This window comes from Salmo salar, chromosome 02 (assembly GCF_965601325.2).
Source record: "Salmo salar chromosome 02, fSalSal1, whole genome shotgun sequence".
Lineage (NCBI taxonomy): Eukaryota > Metazoa > Chordata > Actinopteri > Salmoniformes > Salmonidae > Salmo > Salmo salar.
In genome coordinates this window covers 62,185,858-62,205,670 of record NC_138292.1, presented here as the reverse complement: position 1 = coordinate 62,205,670, position 19,813 = coordinate 62,185,858, and the positions used below count along the sequence as shown (strand labels likewise).

The 19,813-nt window shown below is 44.8% G+C and overlaps 3 protein-coding genes across 4 annotated transcripts in view; 1 reads left to right on the top strand and 2 right to left on the bottom strand.

Moving 5' to 3' along the window:
* Positions 1-5,050, top strand: part of LOC106586654 (potassium voltage-gated channel subfamily KQT member 5-like) — a 132,954-nt gene extending 127,904 nt beyond the window's left edge. Inside the window, exon 14 of the mRNA XM_082965670.1 lies at positions 1,238-5,050. Within this exon, the coding sequence (XP_082821796.1) occupies positions 1,238-2,551 (1,314 nt within the window). The 3' untranslated portion in view covers positions 2,552-5,050. The remainder of the gene's footprint in view (positions 1-1,237) is intronic.
* A 159-nt stretch (positions 5,051-5,209) lies between these two features.
* LOC106586700 (elongation factor 1-alpha 1) lies at positions 5,210-11,923 on the bottom strand. The gene is made up of 8 exons (XM_014174249.3): positions 11,790-11,923; positions 10,325-10,489; positions 9,840-10,019; positions 9,181-9,477; positions 8,770-8,920; positions 8,088-8,344; positions 7,643-7,877; positions 5,210-5,919 (listed from the first exon to the last, which is right to left on the bottom strand). Exons 2-8 carry the CDS (start codon positions 10,466-10,468, stop codon positions 5,795-5,797), a joined length of 1,389 nt encoding a protein of 462 aa, XP_014029724.1. The 5' UTR covers positions 10,469-10,489; positions 11,790-11,923; the 3' UTR covers positions 5,210-5,794.
* A 163-nt stretch (positions 11,924-12,086) lies between these two features.
* Positions 12,087-18,922, bottom strand: LOC106586688 (NACHT, LRR and PYD domains-containing protein 12). 2 transcript variants are annotated; one of them, XM_014174240.3, is made up of 10 exons: positions 18,775-18,922; positions 17,605-17,803; positions 15,727-17,436; positions 15,188-15,535; positions 14,839-15,006; positions 14,559-14,729; positions 14,086-14,259; positions 13,679-13,852; positions 13,390-13,563; positions 12,087-13,122 (listed from the first exon to the last, which is right to left on the bottom strand). In XM_014174240.3, exons 2-10 carry the CDS (start codon positions 17,643-17,645, stop codon positions 13,110-13,112), a joined length of 2,973 nt encoding a protein of 990 aa, XP_014029715.3. In that variant the 5' UTR covers positions 17,646-17,803; positions 18,775-18,922; the 3' UTR covers positions 12,087-13,109. The 2 variants fall into 2 exon arrangements, with proteins under 2 accessions (XP_014029715.3, XP_014029707.3); XM_014174232.3 differs by having other exon boundaries at positions 18,779-18,922.
* Positions 18,923-19,813: the final 891 nt, after the last annotated feature.

Here is a 19,813-nt window from a genome sequence, read left to right as displayed (position 1 = left end):
GGTAGCAATTTTAAGGGAACAGTGAAGATAATGGGGAAATAAATGATTAGACCAAAGGTGAGTACACAAGTTCACCTGACACAAGACTGAATCCAAACAATACACTGTTAACATTCAGTAACATAGGAGTATTCCTCGAAAATGTCGGTTAGGTGCAACATAAGCCAACAAAAATTACAAGGGTTTGAGTTAGAGGACTAACTGGAGTCTCCAAGTGGACACACCCCTCTCCAAAGTGGGCACAGTTCCTTAGTCATTTCTATGCACTTTTATGACTCAAAGAAGTCTTCAACTATAAGGTACTTTTTGAGCTCTCCTAGCTGTGCCGTTGAGGAACTAGAACAAGCACACTTGTAGTTGTTTCGTTTGGAACACAACCCTGCATCCCCGCCATCACACAATGACTGTTGTTGTTTATGTAATCCAAAAACTGCCCCTTATAAATCACTGTCTGGGTCAGGTGGGCATGATTTGAAGCTTGTTCTATTGCCAATATGACTAGCTAAGTTAATAAATACGATCTTATAGTGTTGGGCTTTCACAAGGCAATTTTGGTACTCATAGAAAGGAGTCATGAGTGCATTCAGGTGTGTGCCACGGCAAATTATCTTCACAATTAACAAACACAGGCTCATTCTGTTCAGAACAACCCAGGGTATGACCCCATGTCATCTTGTAACTGTACATCAAACAGTGATCATAAACGCTGACACTGTGTATGCCATGAGTTTCATGATATGGAGATGTGAAGTGCACATTTGGACTCACGGGTCTTTGGCTTGCTTGTGTGACATCAAAGTGGTATTTATTATAATAATCCTCATTGTCTCATCTTTCAAAGTACATAGAGTCCTCTTAACTTACAGCATTTCCCTCACTAAGGGAACAAAAAAATAGCAAACGTTGCCCTAGTACTGGGAGAGATGGGGGCAACTTCTTAACGCGCGCGGTGCTCAAGTTCAGAACGGCTGTCAGTCCAAACCCATACAGCGCTGTAAAGCATTAGTGCCCAAATCTGCCATTTTTAACCCATATACGGGTACAGGTATGAGTGTAAAGGGCTACCAACTACTGTTATTCAACATATTTTAATTGTTTTGCGAATTATGGTTAAATGTGGTTACATGTTGTTTGTATTACCAATTATGTGAAAATACTCTTTCTTTTGTGTTGCTAATATTAACCTTAATTTCTATTTTCCTTCCTTCCTTCCTTCCTTCAATCCATCCCTCTCTAGGTCCAGTCTATTGAGTCGAAGCTAGACTCCCTGTTGGACATCTACCGGCATGTGTTACGTAAAGGCTCCTCCTCTGCCCTCACCCTCTCCTCCTTGCCCCTGTTTGAGCTGGAGCAGACCTCAGACTACCAGGGCTCTATCCTCTTCAAGGACCACTCCACCTGCTCTACCCAGGTCAGCAGCACCGGAGGTGGGCCAGGGATAGAGGGCCAAGGGGGGTGCGTGACCCGCTCCTCCGCCAACACCTCAAACCTGTCCCGGGGACTTCACCTTATCCTGGCGCCGCCCACTGAGCTCAGCCTCAACCTCAACACTGGCTCCACCTCGCCTTCTACCGCTGGGCCCCCGCCCTCCTCGTTCAGTCCGACACCCCTTCCTCAACACCACCACCATCATCATCATCATACCCTGCCAGAAAGTGGGGAACCAGACCATAGCGGAAGTTCTTCTCATTCACCTCCTATTCTTACTCCTAATTGTGTATCTGGAGGTGGGGGGTTTCCTACTCTGGCCAGGCCCCCACCGCCTCCTCCCCAGCCCAGCCGGACAGTGGGTCACTCCAGGCCGGAGAGGGAGAGGGAGGTGGAGGTGGACGACTTCTGTGGAAGCCCGGAGGAGAGGGAGGATGGTGATGTGTTAGGCCCAGAACAAGGCCTCAGAATCGGGAGGCTGGGGCAGCCAAGAGGGGGGTCCAGTGGGAACAGCAATGGCCGGCCCTGCAATGCCAAACCAGAGGGCTCCTGGAGGAGACACACGAGCCTGGGGATGGAGCCCCTGGTACCCCTCTCTTCTGCTCTGGGAGGAGGAGGCCGCTGCTCCTCCGGCTCCAACCCCAGCCAGGCGGACCGAAGCCTGGGCAAGTCCATGTCCGTCCAAGACCTGGGGCAGGGGGGGACTACCACCTCCATGGCCCTGGATAGCCACCACCATCCTAGCCTCAGCCTCTCGTCCCCCAGCCCCTGCAGCAGCAACTCCCCCACAGGCTCCCACAGTAGTCAGGACCCTGGAGGAGGGGGCGGCGGGGATGGTTGGGGGGAGGAGGACCTCTTTATCAGCGACAGGGAAATGGACGCCCTCCCTCTCCCCCCCGAGGCTCAAGGTGGAGCCTTTGGCTTTGACTTCCTGTCCCAGGGTACAGCCGACGCAACCTCTTACTCTTCAGAGCTACTGAGGACAGACCCGGGGCTTGGGGCGGGGTTAAATGCTCTGGCGGGGTTCAATAGGAGCCTGCCGAGCGGGAGCGGGAACACATCATCGCCCGCCTCAGTTGGGAGCACCGAGTCCCTGAGCATGCCGCACGTACGGCTAAAATAAGACACACCCCCGTGTCGTATGGACCAATCAAAAAACCTCCCCTTATAGAGAAGCTCTTTATTCTATTTTTGGAGGGGTGAGGGGGAACAGGTAGGGACTATAATGGTTATTTCTGTTTATTTTTATGTTGATTCATTTGATAAAAAGCTAAGTATTTTTCATCCAAGTCGACAATAGATGAACATATCATTGCATGAATTATTATTGAAGAAATCAAAACAAAGAAAATAAAGAAGGTAAGATAAAGAGAGAGAGATGTGTTTAAAAAGAGACTTTGATATATATATTATATATATATATAAGGGACGAGCAAAACTTGATCCTGAAAGACAATGGGTTGATCTGTGATCTCGACACTGCATGAGCACTGCATGTTTTCAGTCCAAAGTTCATGGTATTTACAACTTACCCATAAGTCTTCATTCATTAACACTGGAAGTTGTTGATGCCTATAGGCCTTAGGGCAAAACCCTTCTAGAAAACGTTTCCTTAATTTTAATACACATAATCATGTACAGTAAAAGTTAAAGTGTGGGGCCTCCTAACTTATAAGACTATAGCGTATGGGGCAAGTTAAATGCTTACATGAACCCAATATCATACTCTTATCCAAAGCTTCTGAGGCAGCCATCTTGAAATGAATGTTGCCTCAATACGACCAAGTTTTTCACCCAGATCAGTTCCCTATAATAGTTTCTCATTTGAGAGACTATTGTGGACATACACAAAACACCCTTCATTGTAATGATAGACTTGCCAAGTCCAGGTCAATACTAGTTTGAGGTAAATTTAATTCTGCCAACAGGTCACACACACACCAAAACACACACACACACACACACACACACACACACACACACACACACACACACACACACACACACACACACACACACACACACACACACACACACACACACACACACACACACACACACACACACACACACACACACACACACACACACTCACACACACACACACACACACACACACACCGGTAGTTTACATACTGTATAACCATCGTACACAAGCTGCTACACATAGTCCCGGGAAAGGAATAACTGCAAAAACAGGAGACGAATAGCTGCTAAAACAATAGAAATAGAATTACTAGAATACGGTCCACCCATCATGACACCTTTGAATGGGGATGCCCGTTCTAGTACTTCTATTTCTATGCCTAAAACGCCGTTCAATTGCGCACCCCGAGGTGTTTTCTACCCGACGACCAAGGTATCCACATTATGAATGTGATTTCTTGAGATACCTGTGTATCTTCTCATTCATTTTTTTTTTTTTTTTGTTACTTATAACACAAGAGAGCAAAACACAAAGGGAGAAAAATGTGCAAAAATATATTATGTTATCTGATTATGTGACCCTCTTTTAATTAAATCAAGATACTTGCAGTCTTACAGTACATGGTTTCAGTCAAAATCACACTCACCGGCTGTAGTTCTTTTAATACATTATAGTTTTGAATGCTTATTAAATTGCTTAAACTGAAGTTGACATGCTGTAGAATGTATATAATGTTATGTTAATAATCTGTAAGTGATATTTTGCACACCTTGGCAAGCAGTGTGAGTGACTTCATGGCTAATGCTAACAACAATTAGCCCTTTTGACTTAAAGGGATAAGTCACTCAAATCACAAAATTACATTGTTTTTCTTACCCTTCAAGCAGTCTTTACAGGGTACCAAAATAAAAAAAACATTTTGTAATTTGGGTGGACTAACCTTTTAAGTGTTACAGATTCAGGTACAACAGGGTCATGTTCAATAGGGCACAATGTAGCAAAACATTTTGAAATGGAATGCAAAGATGACTCATTGGACACGCTCAACCTCAGGTAGTAGGCTACCTCATTGATTTCAAAACATTTTGTGCCTACTGAACAGGATCCTGTAGGGATTATTGGATGTTTCACCAAGGGGGTTGTTTCAAAGGAGAGATACCCATTCTAAACATGAAAAACAGTATGAAATTGTACGCTAAATCCAAAGCTCCAGTACACATACCATTGGAAACAGAAACATTAGCAGAAACATTTATGGTCGATTAAATCCTTGTTGAAGGCTTTACCAGAATATGTGAAGTATACAAAACATGCAGTACATAACATGGTGCCTTTCTTAACGATTTACTGTCCATTTCAACATGTTTATTTGCACCCAACGTGTGGGTTGTTGGCCTTTTGTGCTGAAATGGTCTCACATACTTGATTTTTGTTTTGTCCCTTGTAAAAAAATATGACTATCTGATTTGGGCATTATTTATCCACAGACAGACCATGTATTACCAAAGGAAAACTGGCCTTTAGAAATGTCATCATTGTGTCTCATACGATCATTATCCTAATTTATTTAAATGATGTGCACATACCTATACGATAGTAATAATTTCAGTTAGCTCCATCAAGCCTGTAATGTCATGAAAAATGCTAAAGAAACTTTTATTCTCCTACATCAATAAAAAAAAAATGGAAATTCAAGTGTATGTTTGTTGACATATTACAGACATGTTCTGTTAGCCTATGACCATTGTGGTGTATATTCCGTTCTGTAGCTGTGTGTTGGCATCTATTTATTACATTGAAAATGATTTTTCAACTGTCAACCCATATTTAAATGACTGAGAAAAAATGATGCACTTGTTGCTAAGTTTGAGCACTTTTTAATGTCTTTGATATAGATCACGCTCACCGGTTGCATACAATAAGGTGTAGAGGGAACAGTATCGATAAGCTTTGAACAGTGCAAGGGAGCTTTTAAGCCAAGCAAGGCGCTATTATAATATGTTAGTATCTGATGTATTTTTTTTAAAGTGCATTGGGAACATGCAAGCAGCCATAGGAAAACACAACACCATTTCAACATTTATCAACTTAAAAATCTTTGTACATTTTACTAACATTAACTAGCAGCTAGTTTAATGCAAACCAACACTATCAATACAAATGTTGAGGTTTAACTGAGTACGACAGCACACATCGAGAGGAGTTATTTAAATCGTCTTCCACTCAGATAGTGTATCCTAACCACAAACAGTCAAACAAGCAGACCAAAACATATATATAAAACAGAACACTTCCTTAATGAATATGCCATGTCATTTTTTTCCTCCGTCTGCTCTTGCGATGCATCGTGAGCATGGACCAGACTTTGACTATGGTGTGTAGGAGGGGGGTGATGTTTTTACGGTGGCGGACGCTAACGTCGCGAGCCCAACACAAGGTTCATTTGACCTTCTGGGCCTTCTGGGCCGACTTGGTGACCTTGCCCGTGGACGGAGCCTTCTTCTCCACCGCCTTGATCACGCCCACCGCCACCGTCTGACGCATGTCACGCACCGCAAAGCGCCCTGGGAGGATGGAGAGAATGATCGAATGCGAGTCATACTTCTAATGACTTCATTATAAACGTATTTCAGTCTATTACAGGCTTTATAGCACATGATACAATGCTATAGTTGATTTGTGATGAACTGTAGCACTTTGAAAATACTAAATGTAACAAGTGATTAGTTCTAGACAAGAAGCACCAAGACTGATGAAGGATGGCGATAACTTGTTATCTGATGAACAGAGCAGGTTCTGTAATATACTGCTCAAAAAAATAAAGGGAACACTTAAACAACACATCCTAGATCTGAATGAAAGAAATAATCTTGTTAAATACTTTTTTCTTTACATAGTTGAATGTGCTGACAACAAAATCACACAAAAATAATCAATGGAAATCCAATTTATCAACCCATGGAGGTCTGGATTTGGAGTCACACTCAAAATTAAAGTGGAAAACCACACTACAGGCTGATCCAACTTTGATGTAATGTCCTTAAAACAAGTCAAAATGAGGCTCAGTAGTGTGTGTGGCCTCCACGTGCCTGTATGACCTCCCTACAACGCCTGGGCATGCTCCTGATGAGGTGACGGATGGTCTCCTGAAGGATCTCCTCCCAGACCTGGACTAAAGCATCCGCCAACTCCTGGACAGTCTGTGGTGCAACGTGGCGTTGATGGATGGAGCGAGACATGATGTCCCAGATGTGCTCAATTGGATTCATGGTCTGGGCCAGTCCATAGCATCAATGCCTTCCTCTTGCAAGAACTGCTGACACACTCCAGCCACATGAGGTCTAGCATTGTCTTGCATTAGGAGGAACCCAGGGCCAACCGCACCAGCATATGGTCTCACAAGGGGTCTGAGGATCTCATCTCGGTACCTAATTGCAGTCAGGCTACCTCTGGCGAGCACATGGAGGGCTGTGTGGCCCCCCAAAGAAATGCCACCCCACACCATGACTGACCCACCGCCAAACCGGTCATGCTGGAGGATGTTGCAGGCAGCAGAACGTTCTCCACGGCGTCTCCAGACTCTGTCACGTCTGTCACGTGCTCCGTGTGAACTTGCTTTCATCTGTGAAGAGCACAGGGCGCCAGTGGCGAATTTGCCAATCTTTGTGTTCTCTGGCAAATGCCAAACGTCCTGCACGGTGTTGGGCTGTAAGCACAACCCCCACCTGTGGACGTCGGGCCCTCATACCACCCTCATGGAGTCTGTTTCTGACCGTTTGACCATGCTCTGGACACTACGCTGACAGACACAGCAAACCTTCTTGCCACAGCTTGCATTGATGTGCCATCCTGGATGAGCTGCACTTCCTGAGCCACTTGTGTGGGTTGTAGACTCCGTCTCATGCTACCACTAGAGTGAAAGCACCGCCAGCATTCAAAAGTGACCAAAACATCAGCCAGGAAGCATAGGAACTGAGAAGAGGTCTGTGGTCCCCACCTGCAGAACCACTCCTTTATTGGGGATGTCTTGCTAATTGCCTATAATTTCCACCTGTTGTCTATTCCATTTGCACAACAGCATGTGAAATCTATTGTCAATCAGTGTTGCTTCCTAAGTGGACAGTTTGATTTCACAGAATTGTGATTGACTTGGAGTTACATTGTGTTGTTTAAGTGTTCCCTTTATTTTTTTGAGCAGTGTATATATACGACAAAGATGTACAGTACACGTCATCTGTCTCCCCAATAGGGATCTGGGTTGAGGGCAGACACACACACACCACATACCAAGTGGTGGGTACTCAGAGAAGCTCTCCACACACATGGGCTTCCCGGGGACCATGTCAACGATGGCTGCGTCGCCAGACTTCAGGGCCTTGGGGTTGTCCTCCAGCTTCTTGCCCGAGCGCCGGTCAATCTTCTCCTTCAGCTCAGCGAACTTACAGGCGATGTGGGCCGTGTGGCAGTCCAGCACAGGGGCGTAGCCGGCACTGATCTGACCTGGGTGGTTCAGGATGATGACCTGGGGGAGGAGGGAGGAGACACACACACACACGTCATTTCTCTTCTATGTGACTCTATGCTATTTGTTTTCTTTTTAAACGGGGTAGTAAGTGATGTGTGAATTGGACAAAAACAGGAATCAGAACACAGCATGTTAATTGGTGTCTCGTAAGGACACGTTTCAGTCCAGTCACACAATGTTCTCCACAGCTAACTCTCCTATCCAGACCTGTGCAGTGAAGTTGGCCGCCTCCATCGGCGGGTCGTTCTTACTGTCTCCAGCCACGTTCCCTCGCCGTATGTCTTTTACCGACACGTTCTTGACGTTAAAGCCCACGTTGTCTCCGGGCATGGCCTCGGTCAGCGCCTCGTGGTGCATCTCCACTGACTTGACCTCCGTGGTCACATTGACGGGGGCAAAAGTCACCACCATGCCTGGCTTGATCACGCCCGTCTCCACCCGCCCCACCGGGACCGTACCAATACCTGGGAGAGAGGGAGGTGAGAGGCATGAAATGTTTGAGGCAATCTTTCAAGTCTCTCTGAGGCCAGGATTGAATCTGATCGCACTTCTAGATATTGTAGCATTTAATGGCAATGTTACCGCCTTCGCAGAGATTGCATTCAAGGTAAACGCTGCAGATGTCAGCTTAATTGTAAATTCCAGTTAAATGTCAAGCGTGCTAGATCGTGGATCGAACGCAGCTCGGATTGAATCCCAGCCTGAGTGCAAGGTATAACATCAAAATAGAATGTATGTAAGAGCTGAAAAACAACTCAAAACCCTTTGGCTTTCATTGCTGCACAATAGCCAAATTGACTGAATTGAAATGGAATTGACCCCCAAGCCACTGGCATAGCACCAGTGGTGGGGAGGCCCCCACAAGCTCCTCCACCTCCCAGGGCCTCACCTCCTATCTTGTAGACGTCCTGTAGGGGCAGGCGGAGGGGTTTGTCTGTGGGGCGGGAGGGCGGCTGGATGGCGTCCAGGGCCTCCAGCAGGGTGGTTCCAGAGGCGTTGCCGTCCTTACGGGTGACCTTCCACCCTTTGAACCATGTCATCTACAGGGAACAGACCAAATATTAGGAACAAGCATAACTTAAGCGTTATGGCCTACATAGGTAATACGTATTAAGACACCTTGTAAAACGAACCCCTTTTCATACAATGGCAGTTATACTAATTGGGCAGTGTAATTCAGTGGAGGTGTGCACGACTGCATCTGCAACTCTATTGTGTAATAAGGTTGCGTCCTAAGAATATAAAGTGTCCTCCTGCCTTGGAAAAAGATAAGGTTAAGTATAAAAAGAAGAATACTAACATTAGGGCTAGCCTCCAGCATATTGTCCCCATTCCAGCCAGAGATGGGAACGAAGGCCACCGTATCCGGGTTGTAACCAATCTTCTTAATATAGGTGCTGACTTCCTTCACAATCTCCTCATAGCGTTTCTGGCTGTAGTTGGGCTCGGTGGAGTCCATCTTGTTGACCCCTACGATCAACTGCTTGACCCCTAGGGTGTAGGCCAGAAGGGCGTGCTCGCGGGTTTGCCCATTCTTGGAGATGCCCGCCTCGAACTCGCCCACGCCCGCCGCCACGATGAGCACGGCACAGTCCGCCTGTGGCAAGGAGGAGACGGGGAGCAAACATGACGTTTCATTTTGTTTGCATTTGAAAGCAGTTTGAAAGCAGAAAGTGTTACATGAAAAAATAAGCATTTTTCTTGTTTTAGTAAATGTAATTTTAAAAAATGTTGCCGTTTATGGATTCCCAGAATAACCGTTTGATTTTCAGAGTAGCCAATGTAATCCTGGTCAAAGGTTTTGTTTTCTAAGAGTATAGAAGACATGTTTAATATGTTTCATGCTCTTCCTTCCAGTTTTGGGGCCCATACGTACCAAATAAGAAGGCCTTTGGCTAAACTTTTAGTCAGGGTCCATGTTTAGTGACAGCTGGATACAGTAGTGTCTGCAGCCCATACCTGAGAGGTACCAGTGATCATGTTCTTGATGAAGTCCCTGTGTCCCGGGGCGTCGATGATGGTGACGTAGTACCTGCTGGTTTCAAACTTCCACAGGGAGATGTCGATGGTGATGCCTCGCTCCCTCTCTGCCTTCAGCTTATCCAGCACCCAGGCATACTTGAACGAGCCCTTCCCCATCTAAAGACAGACCAAAGAGAGACCAAATCAATGTCAAAAGTCCGCCGTTTGTTTGTCTCTTTCGTCTTTATGTTGGAACAAAATCGAGAGAGGGATATCGAGAGATAAATAAGTCAATGCTCAGTTCAATGGTATGGATTCAAAGTGGAATCATACCATATCCCTGAAATACCGAGCTTGGTGTAAAGTTTGACAATTAGAGACTCTAACATATCGATCATGTATAACAACAGGCTAGACCTTAAATACATTCCCAGCACAGAGAGTGGTTTTGTTAAGTTACTTGTGTCTGGTCACCTCCATACCTCAGCGGCCTCCTTCTCAAACTTCTCAATGGTCCTCTTGTCGATGCCCCCACACTTGTAGATGAGGTGGCCTGTTGTGGTGGACTTGCCTGAGTCCACATGGCCGATCACCACGATGTTGATGTGAAGCTTCTCCTTGCCCATAGCTGTTCACTCAGGAAGACACTGGAGTAGATTGTGGCAAGAGGGGTCAACTAAGCTAGCCAAGTTATTAGGAATTACAATGTCATTAACCGAGCCAAATGTATTACATTTTAGGAGGTATTAAGAAGACAAATATTTGTGAAACTGATTAATACTAGTGACTGAGTCCAATATCCCTTTGCAATGCTTTGTTTAGTTGATAAGTCTGCTAAGCAATGAAGAAAACTCACAACAGTCGGTAGATTATTGCATCACACAAACATCTCTTCTCCCTAGCACATCATCATTTCAGTCATCGAGAACCATTCACACCCCATAAGACCTCTCTATTCCCTTCCCTGACAATGTGTATAAAGTTTCACTGAGTGGCTTGGCACCATTTTGAGAGTGAGGTCATCAGAATGAAAGAACAGGTGAAAGAAAAGCAGCTATTTCTCAACAACATAGCTGTTATTTTCCTTCCTGGTTCTCAAAGCCTACCCCACCACGTTCATGATGACACTGGAGACTGGTGGTTGGGTGCAAACAGTATATGGGACGTTTAATATTCCAAGAGGCAGTCACAGAAACAATGGCCAGTCAATCAATCAATATACACCCAGGTTACATTCCCAATGGCACCCTAGTCCATATTTAGTGCATTGTGCTTTATACAGGGAATAGTACACTATAGCCTATAGGGAATAGGGTGCCATTTCTGACAACTCCCAATTTTACCTAGGCAACCCCTCCATCCTCATATACTCCCCTAAACACCTGCTACAATTGACACTGAAATAAAGGTTGTTGTTTTTTTTTACATAACATAGCTATTAACAAGATATCAAAGAAATACCATATGAAACTGTATATTATGTAGTTACAAAAACTTATTGACAAAATAATGGTATTGTGGCCATCATGTCATATTTATTTGCTCCTATGACGCAATGAAAGACATTACCGGACAGCAATAGGTAGGCTATTAAAAGACTACTGCCTTAGTTTTGCCAATATTGACGCATGCATCATGTATCTTGCTGGCTTGGTAACTAATTCGCGTTTTCCAAACACATAGGCTACAGCGCCGGTTGATACCGAGGTATTAAACTGCGCCATGTTACCTTCGAGAGCAACCCCTCATTGTTTTGCTAAGTGTCAGCCGCGTTGTTATTGTACTTTCCACATGGAGACTGTGTGCAATATATCCAAACCGACTGCCTTGCATAACACTATTTCATCCAGCGTTATACCTACCTCGTCAGACCATTTCACAGCACACATTTCAAAATGCAGACCACGGTTGGTTAATACTTGTTGTTAGCTAAAAATGGTATCATACCTGTGTTTGTATAGATGCGCTCGCAAAAATTCGGGCAGGGATCGTGTAGCAAAAGATGCTATCTGGTTTATTATTAAGGACCCAGTAGTGGGTGCTATCTGGTTTATTATTAGGGACCCAGTAGTGGGTGCTGCCGGTATTGGCTTTACACACGTCATTAGTTTAACCCTCCCGTGGAGAAATTCGTGTTTTTCGCCACCAGGTGGTGGTGATGTACCATAAATCAGAGAATCAGACCAAACCATCAATGTGTAACGTACCAATTTGTGAACATGAGACATGATTGTCAAACAGCTGTGAATTTGGTATACATTTACACACAAACACAATAACAGAACACACAAACAGATACTGTACATACCAACAGAGGAGACAAATAGTAGAGAACAGTGTCCCTCACCATCACACTACTCTAAAGGCACTTGTTTAACTTGAAATATGGCATCAACCAGCCTGTTGCAGTAGGTGCAAACCGATTTGGAGACCAGACCTAAAACATATGACCAAAGTTGGAAAGCTTCTGAAGTTCAACCTCCAATTAGTACTTTTTTTCCTCTTTTTTTTTAACCATTATGATCAATAGAAGTAGCTAGGTATATTTGGGTAAAATGTACATTGTACGCAACAATAGTAAATAAACCAAGAGTTGTACTACTGTATACATTTCCAAAACATTTGGTCATCTTAATAAAAAAGCACTTTCAAAGAGAAATAAAATTGAAAAAAATTTGAAAAGCAAAAGACTGTGCCATCAAGGGACTGTACAAGTGTTCAAAATAAAACGTTGCATCATCCTTCTCCCTCAGAGACGCTATAACGTAACCTCACTCCACCAAACGGCTAGCTTTTCGCTACCGTGGTTGGCTAAGACGTCGTCAAGAGGCCGGTCACGCGTGTTTGAGGAGCAGAGGCGCCTGTTACAAAACCTATACATTCTATCGTGTACATACTGATGTGCAAAACATACTGTAAAGCTTCTGCAAAGGTTAAAAGAGTTGATACTGTAGCAAGACCAGAGGAACGGAGTTAGTAACAGTGTGTGTGTCATTTCAGCCTCTGTTTCTAGGTAAATACTCTCTGGTCTTCTGTTCAAGTGTGAGCAGCCAGGATACTGTAAGGCACTTTAAAAATGGGCAAAAGTCAGTGAACCAGTCCAATTGGTCAAAAGCACATCAAGTGCTTACTATTGAGCTGAAAGTACTTTGTCGGGACTTGTTAGCCAATCGTTTCTTCACTCCAGTGTGTTCCCCATTAAGTAACTTCACTCCAGATTTGGGAAAAGGTCGAGCCAAGAACCACCTCCGGCGAGCAAGGCCACTCTCAATCATTTATTCTGGAAAGAAGAATAACATCAACAAATGGACTAATGATTACATTGCACTAATGAAGGCCTACAAATTATGACTACGTAGACAACAAAAAAAACTATTGGTAACATTTCTCAAAAAAGCTAAAGCAAGAGGGCAGCATATCTAGTCTATCTAGGGAATATCTTTCAAGTCCTAGAAACAAATAAAAATCTCCTGTCCCACATTTTACACTGTTTGTATGGTACCATTAACGAGTAACTTCTCTGAGCTTTGATGGCACCAGGACTTACTCTAGAGTCTGTAGTTTGTAGTGTGGGTCATCCCTGATGCCGGAGAGAATTCTCAGTCCTTCTTCTCCCGTGTCGTTTCCCATCAGGCCCAGCTCTGTGATTTTGGAGCAACTGGACTTCAGGGCTAAGGCTAGGGAGGAGCAGCCCTCTGCTGTGATCCCACAGCATCTCAGACTGGGGGGGGGGGGGGGGGGAACGACATTCACTTCACCTTACTCAACAATGCATTATAAATGCATTTTTTTGTGAATATGCTTAGAAGTATTAACACTGTTAACATGTTACTTACAACAGTCTCTCCAGTTTACAGGTTGTTGAGGTCAGTCCCATGCAGAGTGTTTTTACACCGCTGTCTCCCAGTTCGTTTCCAGATAGATCCAGCTCTTTCAGGTTGGTGAGATTGGAGCGGAGAGCTTCGACCAGCTCCGGACAGCATAGCTCTGTCATCTTACAGTCACTCAGCCTAGGTGTGTGTGTGTGTGTGTGTGTGTGTGGGGGGGGGGGGGGGGGGGGGGAGCAAATGTTGAACAAATACACTCAACATCAGTATGTCATTTGATTTGAGTATACTGTCCCTATAAAATCACACATGATGTGCCTGTTGATGCCATTTCAATTTAAAAATATCTCTATCATCTAAACCAATGGTGACCCGTTAGGCCTTCTCCCATTGTACAGTCTAATCGCAGTACTCACCGTAGGGTCTCCAGTGAAAAGCGTATAGTTTTGAGGAACCGGAAAAACGCGACAACATCTGAGTGGCCCAGGTGGTTCCTGCTGATATCCAGCTGTTTGAGGAAGGTGGGGCTGAAACTGAACTCTCCAGCCAGCCATCGACAGCCTCCAGATGTGAAGCCACAGCTCGCCAGACTGGAGAGAGAAGGGCAACAGTCGTCAATGTCAATTCAATAATCAATGATTTTATTCTTCAATATGTATGTGTGGTATCCAAGGAGGTTGGAATAAGATAAGACAGCAAAAAGACACATTTCCTAAACAAAATTGGACAAGTTTGAATGTACTATTCAGCTCATATGGCAGGCAAAGCGGCAGACAGCGGGCAAATTCGGCTCATGACTTTTGTTTTTGAATCGCCAAAATTGTCTAACTTGTTTTCATAGGGGTGTACATGGGATTGGGCACAACTCTCTGCGAACTAGCTAGCTTACTTGAGTTTCTCCAGTTGACAGGCGGGCAGTCCGAAGGCGTTGCAGAGCATCTTGACTCCCTCGTCCTTCAGGTTGTTGTTGCTCAGGTTGAGCTCCCTCAGACTGGGGATGTTCACCAGACACCTAAACATGTTCTCACAGCATTTCTCAGTGAGCTGACAACAGTACAACCTGGTGGTGGAGGGAAAATGTATGGTACATTTACTACAGTGAACATTCCACTTTAGAATCAGTGAGGTGGAACGTGTGAGTGTACTACAATACTCCAGAAAGTACTCACTCCAGTTTGTATATCTGGGTTGACTTCAGTATGTCCATGAGCAGCTCCACCCCCCGGTCTCCCAGGTCGTTCATGCTGACGTCCAGCTCTCGCAGGTGTCTAGGGTTGTCTATCAGCAACACCGCCAGAGCGCGACTCAGCTCCAGGCCCAGCTTGCAGTTTGAGAGCCTAACAAAGATTACAATCAAATTTAAAGAAAACAATTATTTCCTTACAGAAGGGAACTTCATTTGCATCAAGTCACAATATTAACACGAAGGAGAATTTAATTAAATGATATTACAGGTGGGGGTAAAGCAAGCCTACACAAAATCAGAACAGGTTCCGTGGACATTTACTCAATACTCACTTCAGGACCTGCAGTTCGCACTTAACAACCTTTAGTCCGTCAACGAGATGAAACACCCCCGATTCTTCCGGTTCGTTGCCGCTCAGATCCAGCTCTCGCAGGTGCGACGGGTTGGATTTGAGAGCTTTGGCCAGAGCTGCAAAGCCATTCTGTTTCACCCTGCAGCCGGACAGTTTCAGTCTCTCCAGTCGGCAGTGTGGCTTGGCCAAGCCGGCCGCCAACAGCTGCACTCCAGAGTCCTTCAGCGTGTTGAAACTCAGGTCCAGAGTTCTCAGATTGGACACCTTTGAGGTGAGCGCAGAGGCCAGATAGTCACAGGATTTCTCAGTCAGGTTGTGATACGACAGCCTGGTGGGAAGGAGGGTTTATGGAATCAAGATGAACATTAGAAGCCCTACTAGTAGCCACTTGAACCACCAAAACTAAGACGAGCCCAACAAATGTGAATTACCACATTTTTGATGACAATTATCTTGTGCGTTACCGACATGTCATATAGATATGTAATAGCTGGTACTGTTAAATGACCAAGTACTTACGTGGCGGTCTGGGAAGCTTTGATCACTGGCAGCATCCTCAGAAGTTCCTCGTCTCCTCTGTTCTCTACATCCAAACCAAGCATGTCTATCGATCCAGACAACGATGCCAAAAAGAGAGTGGCCAGGTCGGACCAATGTGTAGTTGGATATTTGGCATCTGGGGGGATTCCCGTCTCGAGAAAGCGCACACTATCGTTGTCTAGAGAGTAGTCTTTCAGTTCCCTCAGGCAGTTCAGCAGGTTGAGGGTCCTCGGCGAAGTGGGATTCTCCAAGACCTTCTTCTTGATGTACACTAACATTTCCGGAAGGGCAGTAGACGGGGTGAAGCCAGCCTCTGAGAACATCTGGTTAAAGTTCTGCGCAATGCCGAGGAGAAAGCGAAGGAAGAGGTCCATATGTCCGGTCTTGCTCCGCAAAGTCATGTCCACCGCGCTCTTGAGTTGGGTGGCATCTCCAAAAAACCAGAGAGTTCTCTCAATCTGGGTTTTCCGGTTGACAGCCTGGTTTTCGTCTTGGTTGCCAACAGATTGAAGAAACCGCATTGCGGCAAAGAACTCCTGAATGGTGGTATGCCCAAAGTAGTAGATCTTCTTCTGCTGCAGCCCAATATCCTCCCTGAAGATGGGTATGCTTACTTTTGCGTACACAGCTGCCACTTGGACATCAATGTTGCACTCTCGTAGGTCTTCCTCGTAGAAAACCGTGTTGCCTTTCACCAACTGCTTAAAGGCTAGTTCCCCCAATTCATCAACTATCTTTACATTGTGTTTCCCTATTTGTAACAGGATGAGTAGGTCGTTAAATAGTGGAGTTAGTGCGACAGGTTCGCATATTTTGTCGGGTACATATGTCTGTTTCTCGAGTATTGACGCTGAGATTGAACAGATAAAAGGTATCTGGCACAAGTTGTAGAGGCCCTTCGAGTTCTTCAAGTAGGTGATAACTGCTTTGGCCTGGTTCTTGTCATTGATTGCTCTCCTGAAGAACTCCTCTTTCTGGGAGTCGGTGAAGCCTTCAATTTCTGACACTCTGTCAATGTATTGAAGAGGGATGCGATGGACTGCCGCAGGTCTGGATGTAATCCATATGTGAGCGGCGGAGGGAAGTAGATTACCGTTAATTAGGTTTGTCAGCAGTGCCGGCACAGAGGAGGGCTCTGTGAGATCGGTCACTATCGGGCTGTTCTTGAAGTCGAGAGGACGTCGGAATTCATCCAGCCCGTCAAGAAAGAACCCAACTTTGCAGTTCTCCAAGTTGTAAATTCCTGGTTCTTTCAATTCTGGGAAAAACTCGTAAAGAAGTTCAATCAGACTTAGTCTCTCCTTTAGCAAATTCAGCTCCCGGAAAGGAAGGGGAAATATGAGTTGGACTTCCTGGTCTCCTTTTCCCTCTGCCCAGTTAAGAATCATCATCCGCACATGGCTAGTTTTGCCAATACCAGAGATGCCCTTTGTCAGAGCTGTTCTGATAGGTTCATCGACTTCTGAGTTTAGGAATGAACATGTTCCTTTATGTCTTCTCCTGTAGCCTGGCTCAGATAGAATATACTCATGTTGGTTCTCCTCACTACTTTTACCAGCTTGATAGTGGAGATCGCAATGTATATAAAATGGATGCTCAGTTTCCCCACCTGGCGGACTTTGATACTTTTTCTTTAGGATGGCTTTCAGCTTATTGCGGAGTTTTCCCACATGGGAGGCAGAAACTTTCCTGGCAAATTGGCAAATAAAAGTATATCTTATTTTCTACATGCAATATGAAATACTAAAGCTTCAATGAACATGCCCTACTGTGTGTTCAAAATGACATGACATTTTCAATAGACTAATTTTGATCTGGTTCTCCGTTCTTACTGTGTGGTGAATATGATTATCTTACCTTTGTTCGGTCAATCGTTTTTTCCCCCCAGGGCAAAACATTTCCCTGGATTCAGAGGAGGTAGATCTGTTACTACCAACGTTTGTGTCCCTCCAATTTCTCCAGAGACAGAATCTGTGTAGAATGCTGTAAGACAGGCTAGCTGGTCCCTCATGTGATGACGCCTGCAGGGAGGTCACACTACCAACCAACCATTGACCTGTAAAAGACACAGAACATTGTGATTAGCAATAGTGGTACTGTCTGCATGTAGGTACACTATATCAGTGATGTACTGCCATCAGTCCCTAAATTGCACTGCCTCTCATATGGGAAATTATTCATGAACATGTTAAACCACAAATTATTCTAGCTAAGACTTCCACCTCAGCTTCTCATAGGTAACCTGGGTTTGTGTTAACATTACACTCCTTGTACTCCGTGACATATGCCAAACAGTTTGGCATGACTAGGAGTGGCATGATGGCACAAACAGAATGGCATTCTAGGCTAGCTCATCAGTCGTGCTTTCAAACCTTGATTTTTTAGAATATTACCTTGTGAAATTAAGGCAACCGTCTTAACTAGCTAGCCATTGTTTTAGTCATGTAAATATCAGCTAGGTAGCTAGCCAAGTTGGTAAGTGCCTTGGCTTGTGCGAGCCAGAACGTCTCACAGGCTCCTGCCCTAACTCCTGTTTCTGTACCGCGGGGCAGCTTGGACAGGACGCTAGTCTATCGCAGGGCCTTACCCCCAACTATCTCCTTAATATTGAGTGCCAAGCAGAGATACATCAAGTCCCATTTTTACAGTCTTTGCTATGACTCGGCCAGGGATTGAACTCACAACCGTCCAATCTCTGGGTGGACACTAACCACAAGGCCACTGCGTTAGCCAAGTTTGAGGACTGATCAAATAATTTGCTAACTTTAGGGATGGTATCACGATCTATGTGGCCTGTGTAGCTAACTAGCTGCTATAGCTAAATAGCTGACAAAACACCGAATCTGCTTTAGCTTAACTCCAGGTCCTATTAGGAATCAGTCTGGGCTAGAGGACTAAACTCAACTCCATAGCTAAAAGCTACAGTAAATGGCTACGATAATGTACAGGCTAGCATTCATCGCGTTCCACTTTTCTTAGCTGTAAATTAAACAACCACCGAAATATTACAATTCCATAGTTACGTACTTACGTGCTTGCTTTTCTCCGTCTTATTTGACTAATTCGTCTCGATAAATTCATACGCTTGAGATTACGCAAAAGGGGAGCAGTACAGAAGCAGTCATCGCCTTCTTCTTCTTCTTCTTCTTCTTCTTCTTCTTCTTCTATGATATCATGACCGTCCGCAAACAATCGTTTAAGCGCATGCCGCCACCTACTGTGCTGCAATGTACGATCAATCATGATCTGCCCAAGTCTGTACTACCATGAAAATACAATTCAAAACCAAATGAATCCCTAACTTCTAACATACACCTCCCCCCTCCCCCAAACCCCCCTACCCAACCCCATTAAACTAGATCTATATCATGCTGAAACGCTTCACCCTTAGAATTGTTCAGCATGTCAACAACCCTTTCAACAGTGACATCTGTTACCCCCAATATCTCTGGCATCTCTGCTTTCCACAACCCGAGTCATATTGATACCTTACCAATAAAAACTATGAAGTCATCTTTATTCATTATCAAAGTGTCCTTTGACACCGCACATTCATGAGCACAAGATTTCTGAACAAGCTTCCAAACCATGCCTGGACCATCAGCAGCACCAGCCCTGACAGTAGGTCCACTAACTACAGGAACATTCACGTAACCTCCATCAGTCCGCACTGTAGTTCTACCAATCTGTTTTTCAGCCTCTGCATATGATGCACCATGACTGATCCCATATCTCTGAGCCTCTAGCCTCTCTCTGTGCCTGGCATCCACCAAATGCTGCACTGTGTTCTCCCCCACAATTACAGCCCTTAATATTCACATTGCTTCGACATTCACTGTAATCATGTGCCCCTCCACACTCGGCACATATTTTCTTTCCTTGTGGACATAGATATTGGGACTCCAGTGATGACTCCCCTCAATCTAGCATATGCACCAGGGACATGGCTTTTAATCTTCTTCCCATTAAGCTTTTCCATTTTCTAAAGCTTCTCTTGCTGAGCCTGGCTACCACACAATATTAACAATCTACTATTTCCAACTAACCGAGCTAATTTCACTTCACC

Coding starts and splice junctions, on each gene's coding strand:
- LOC106586688 (XM_014174240.3), bottom strand. CDS start 17,645: ATGTTTTGCCCTGGGGGGAAAAAACGATTGACCGAACAAAG. Junction 15,007..15,187: donor TGCGAACTGCAGGTCCTGAA/GTGAGTATTGAG, acceptor AATCTTTGTTAG/GCTCTCAAACTGCAAGCTGG. Junction 14,260..14,558: donor TGTCAACTGGAGAAACTCAA/GTAAGCTAGCTA, acceptor TTCTCTCTCCAG/TCTGGCGAGCTGTGGCTTCA.
- LOC106586700 (XM_014174249.3), bottom strand. CDS start 10,468: ATGGGCAAGGAGAAGCTTCACATCAACATCGTGGTGATCGGCCATGTG. Junction 10,020..10,324: donor TTGAGAAGGAGGCCGCTGAG/GTATGGAGGTGA, acceptor GTCTGTCTTTAG/ATGGGGAAGGGCTCGTTCAA. Junction 8,345..8,769: donor GGACGTCTACAAGATAGGAG/GTGAGGCCCTGG, acceptor CCTCTCTCCCAG/GTATTGGTACGGTCCCGGTG.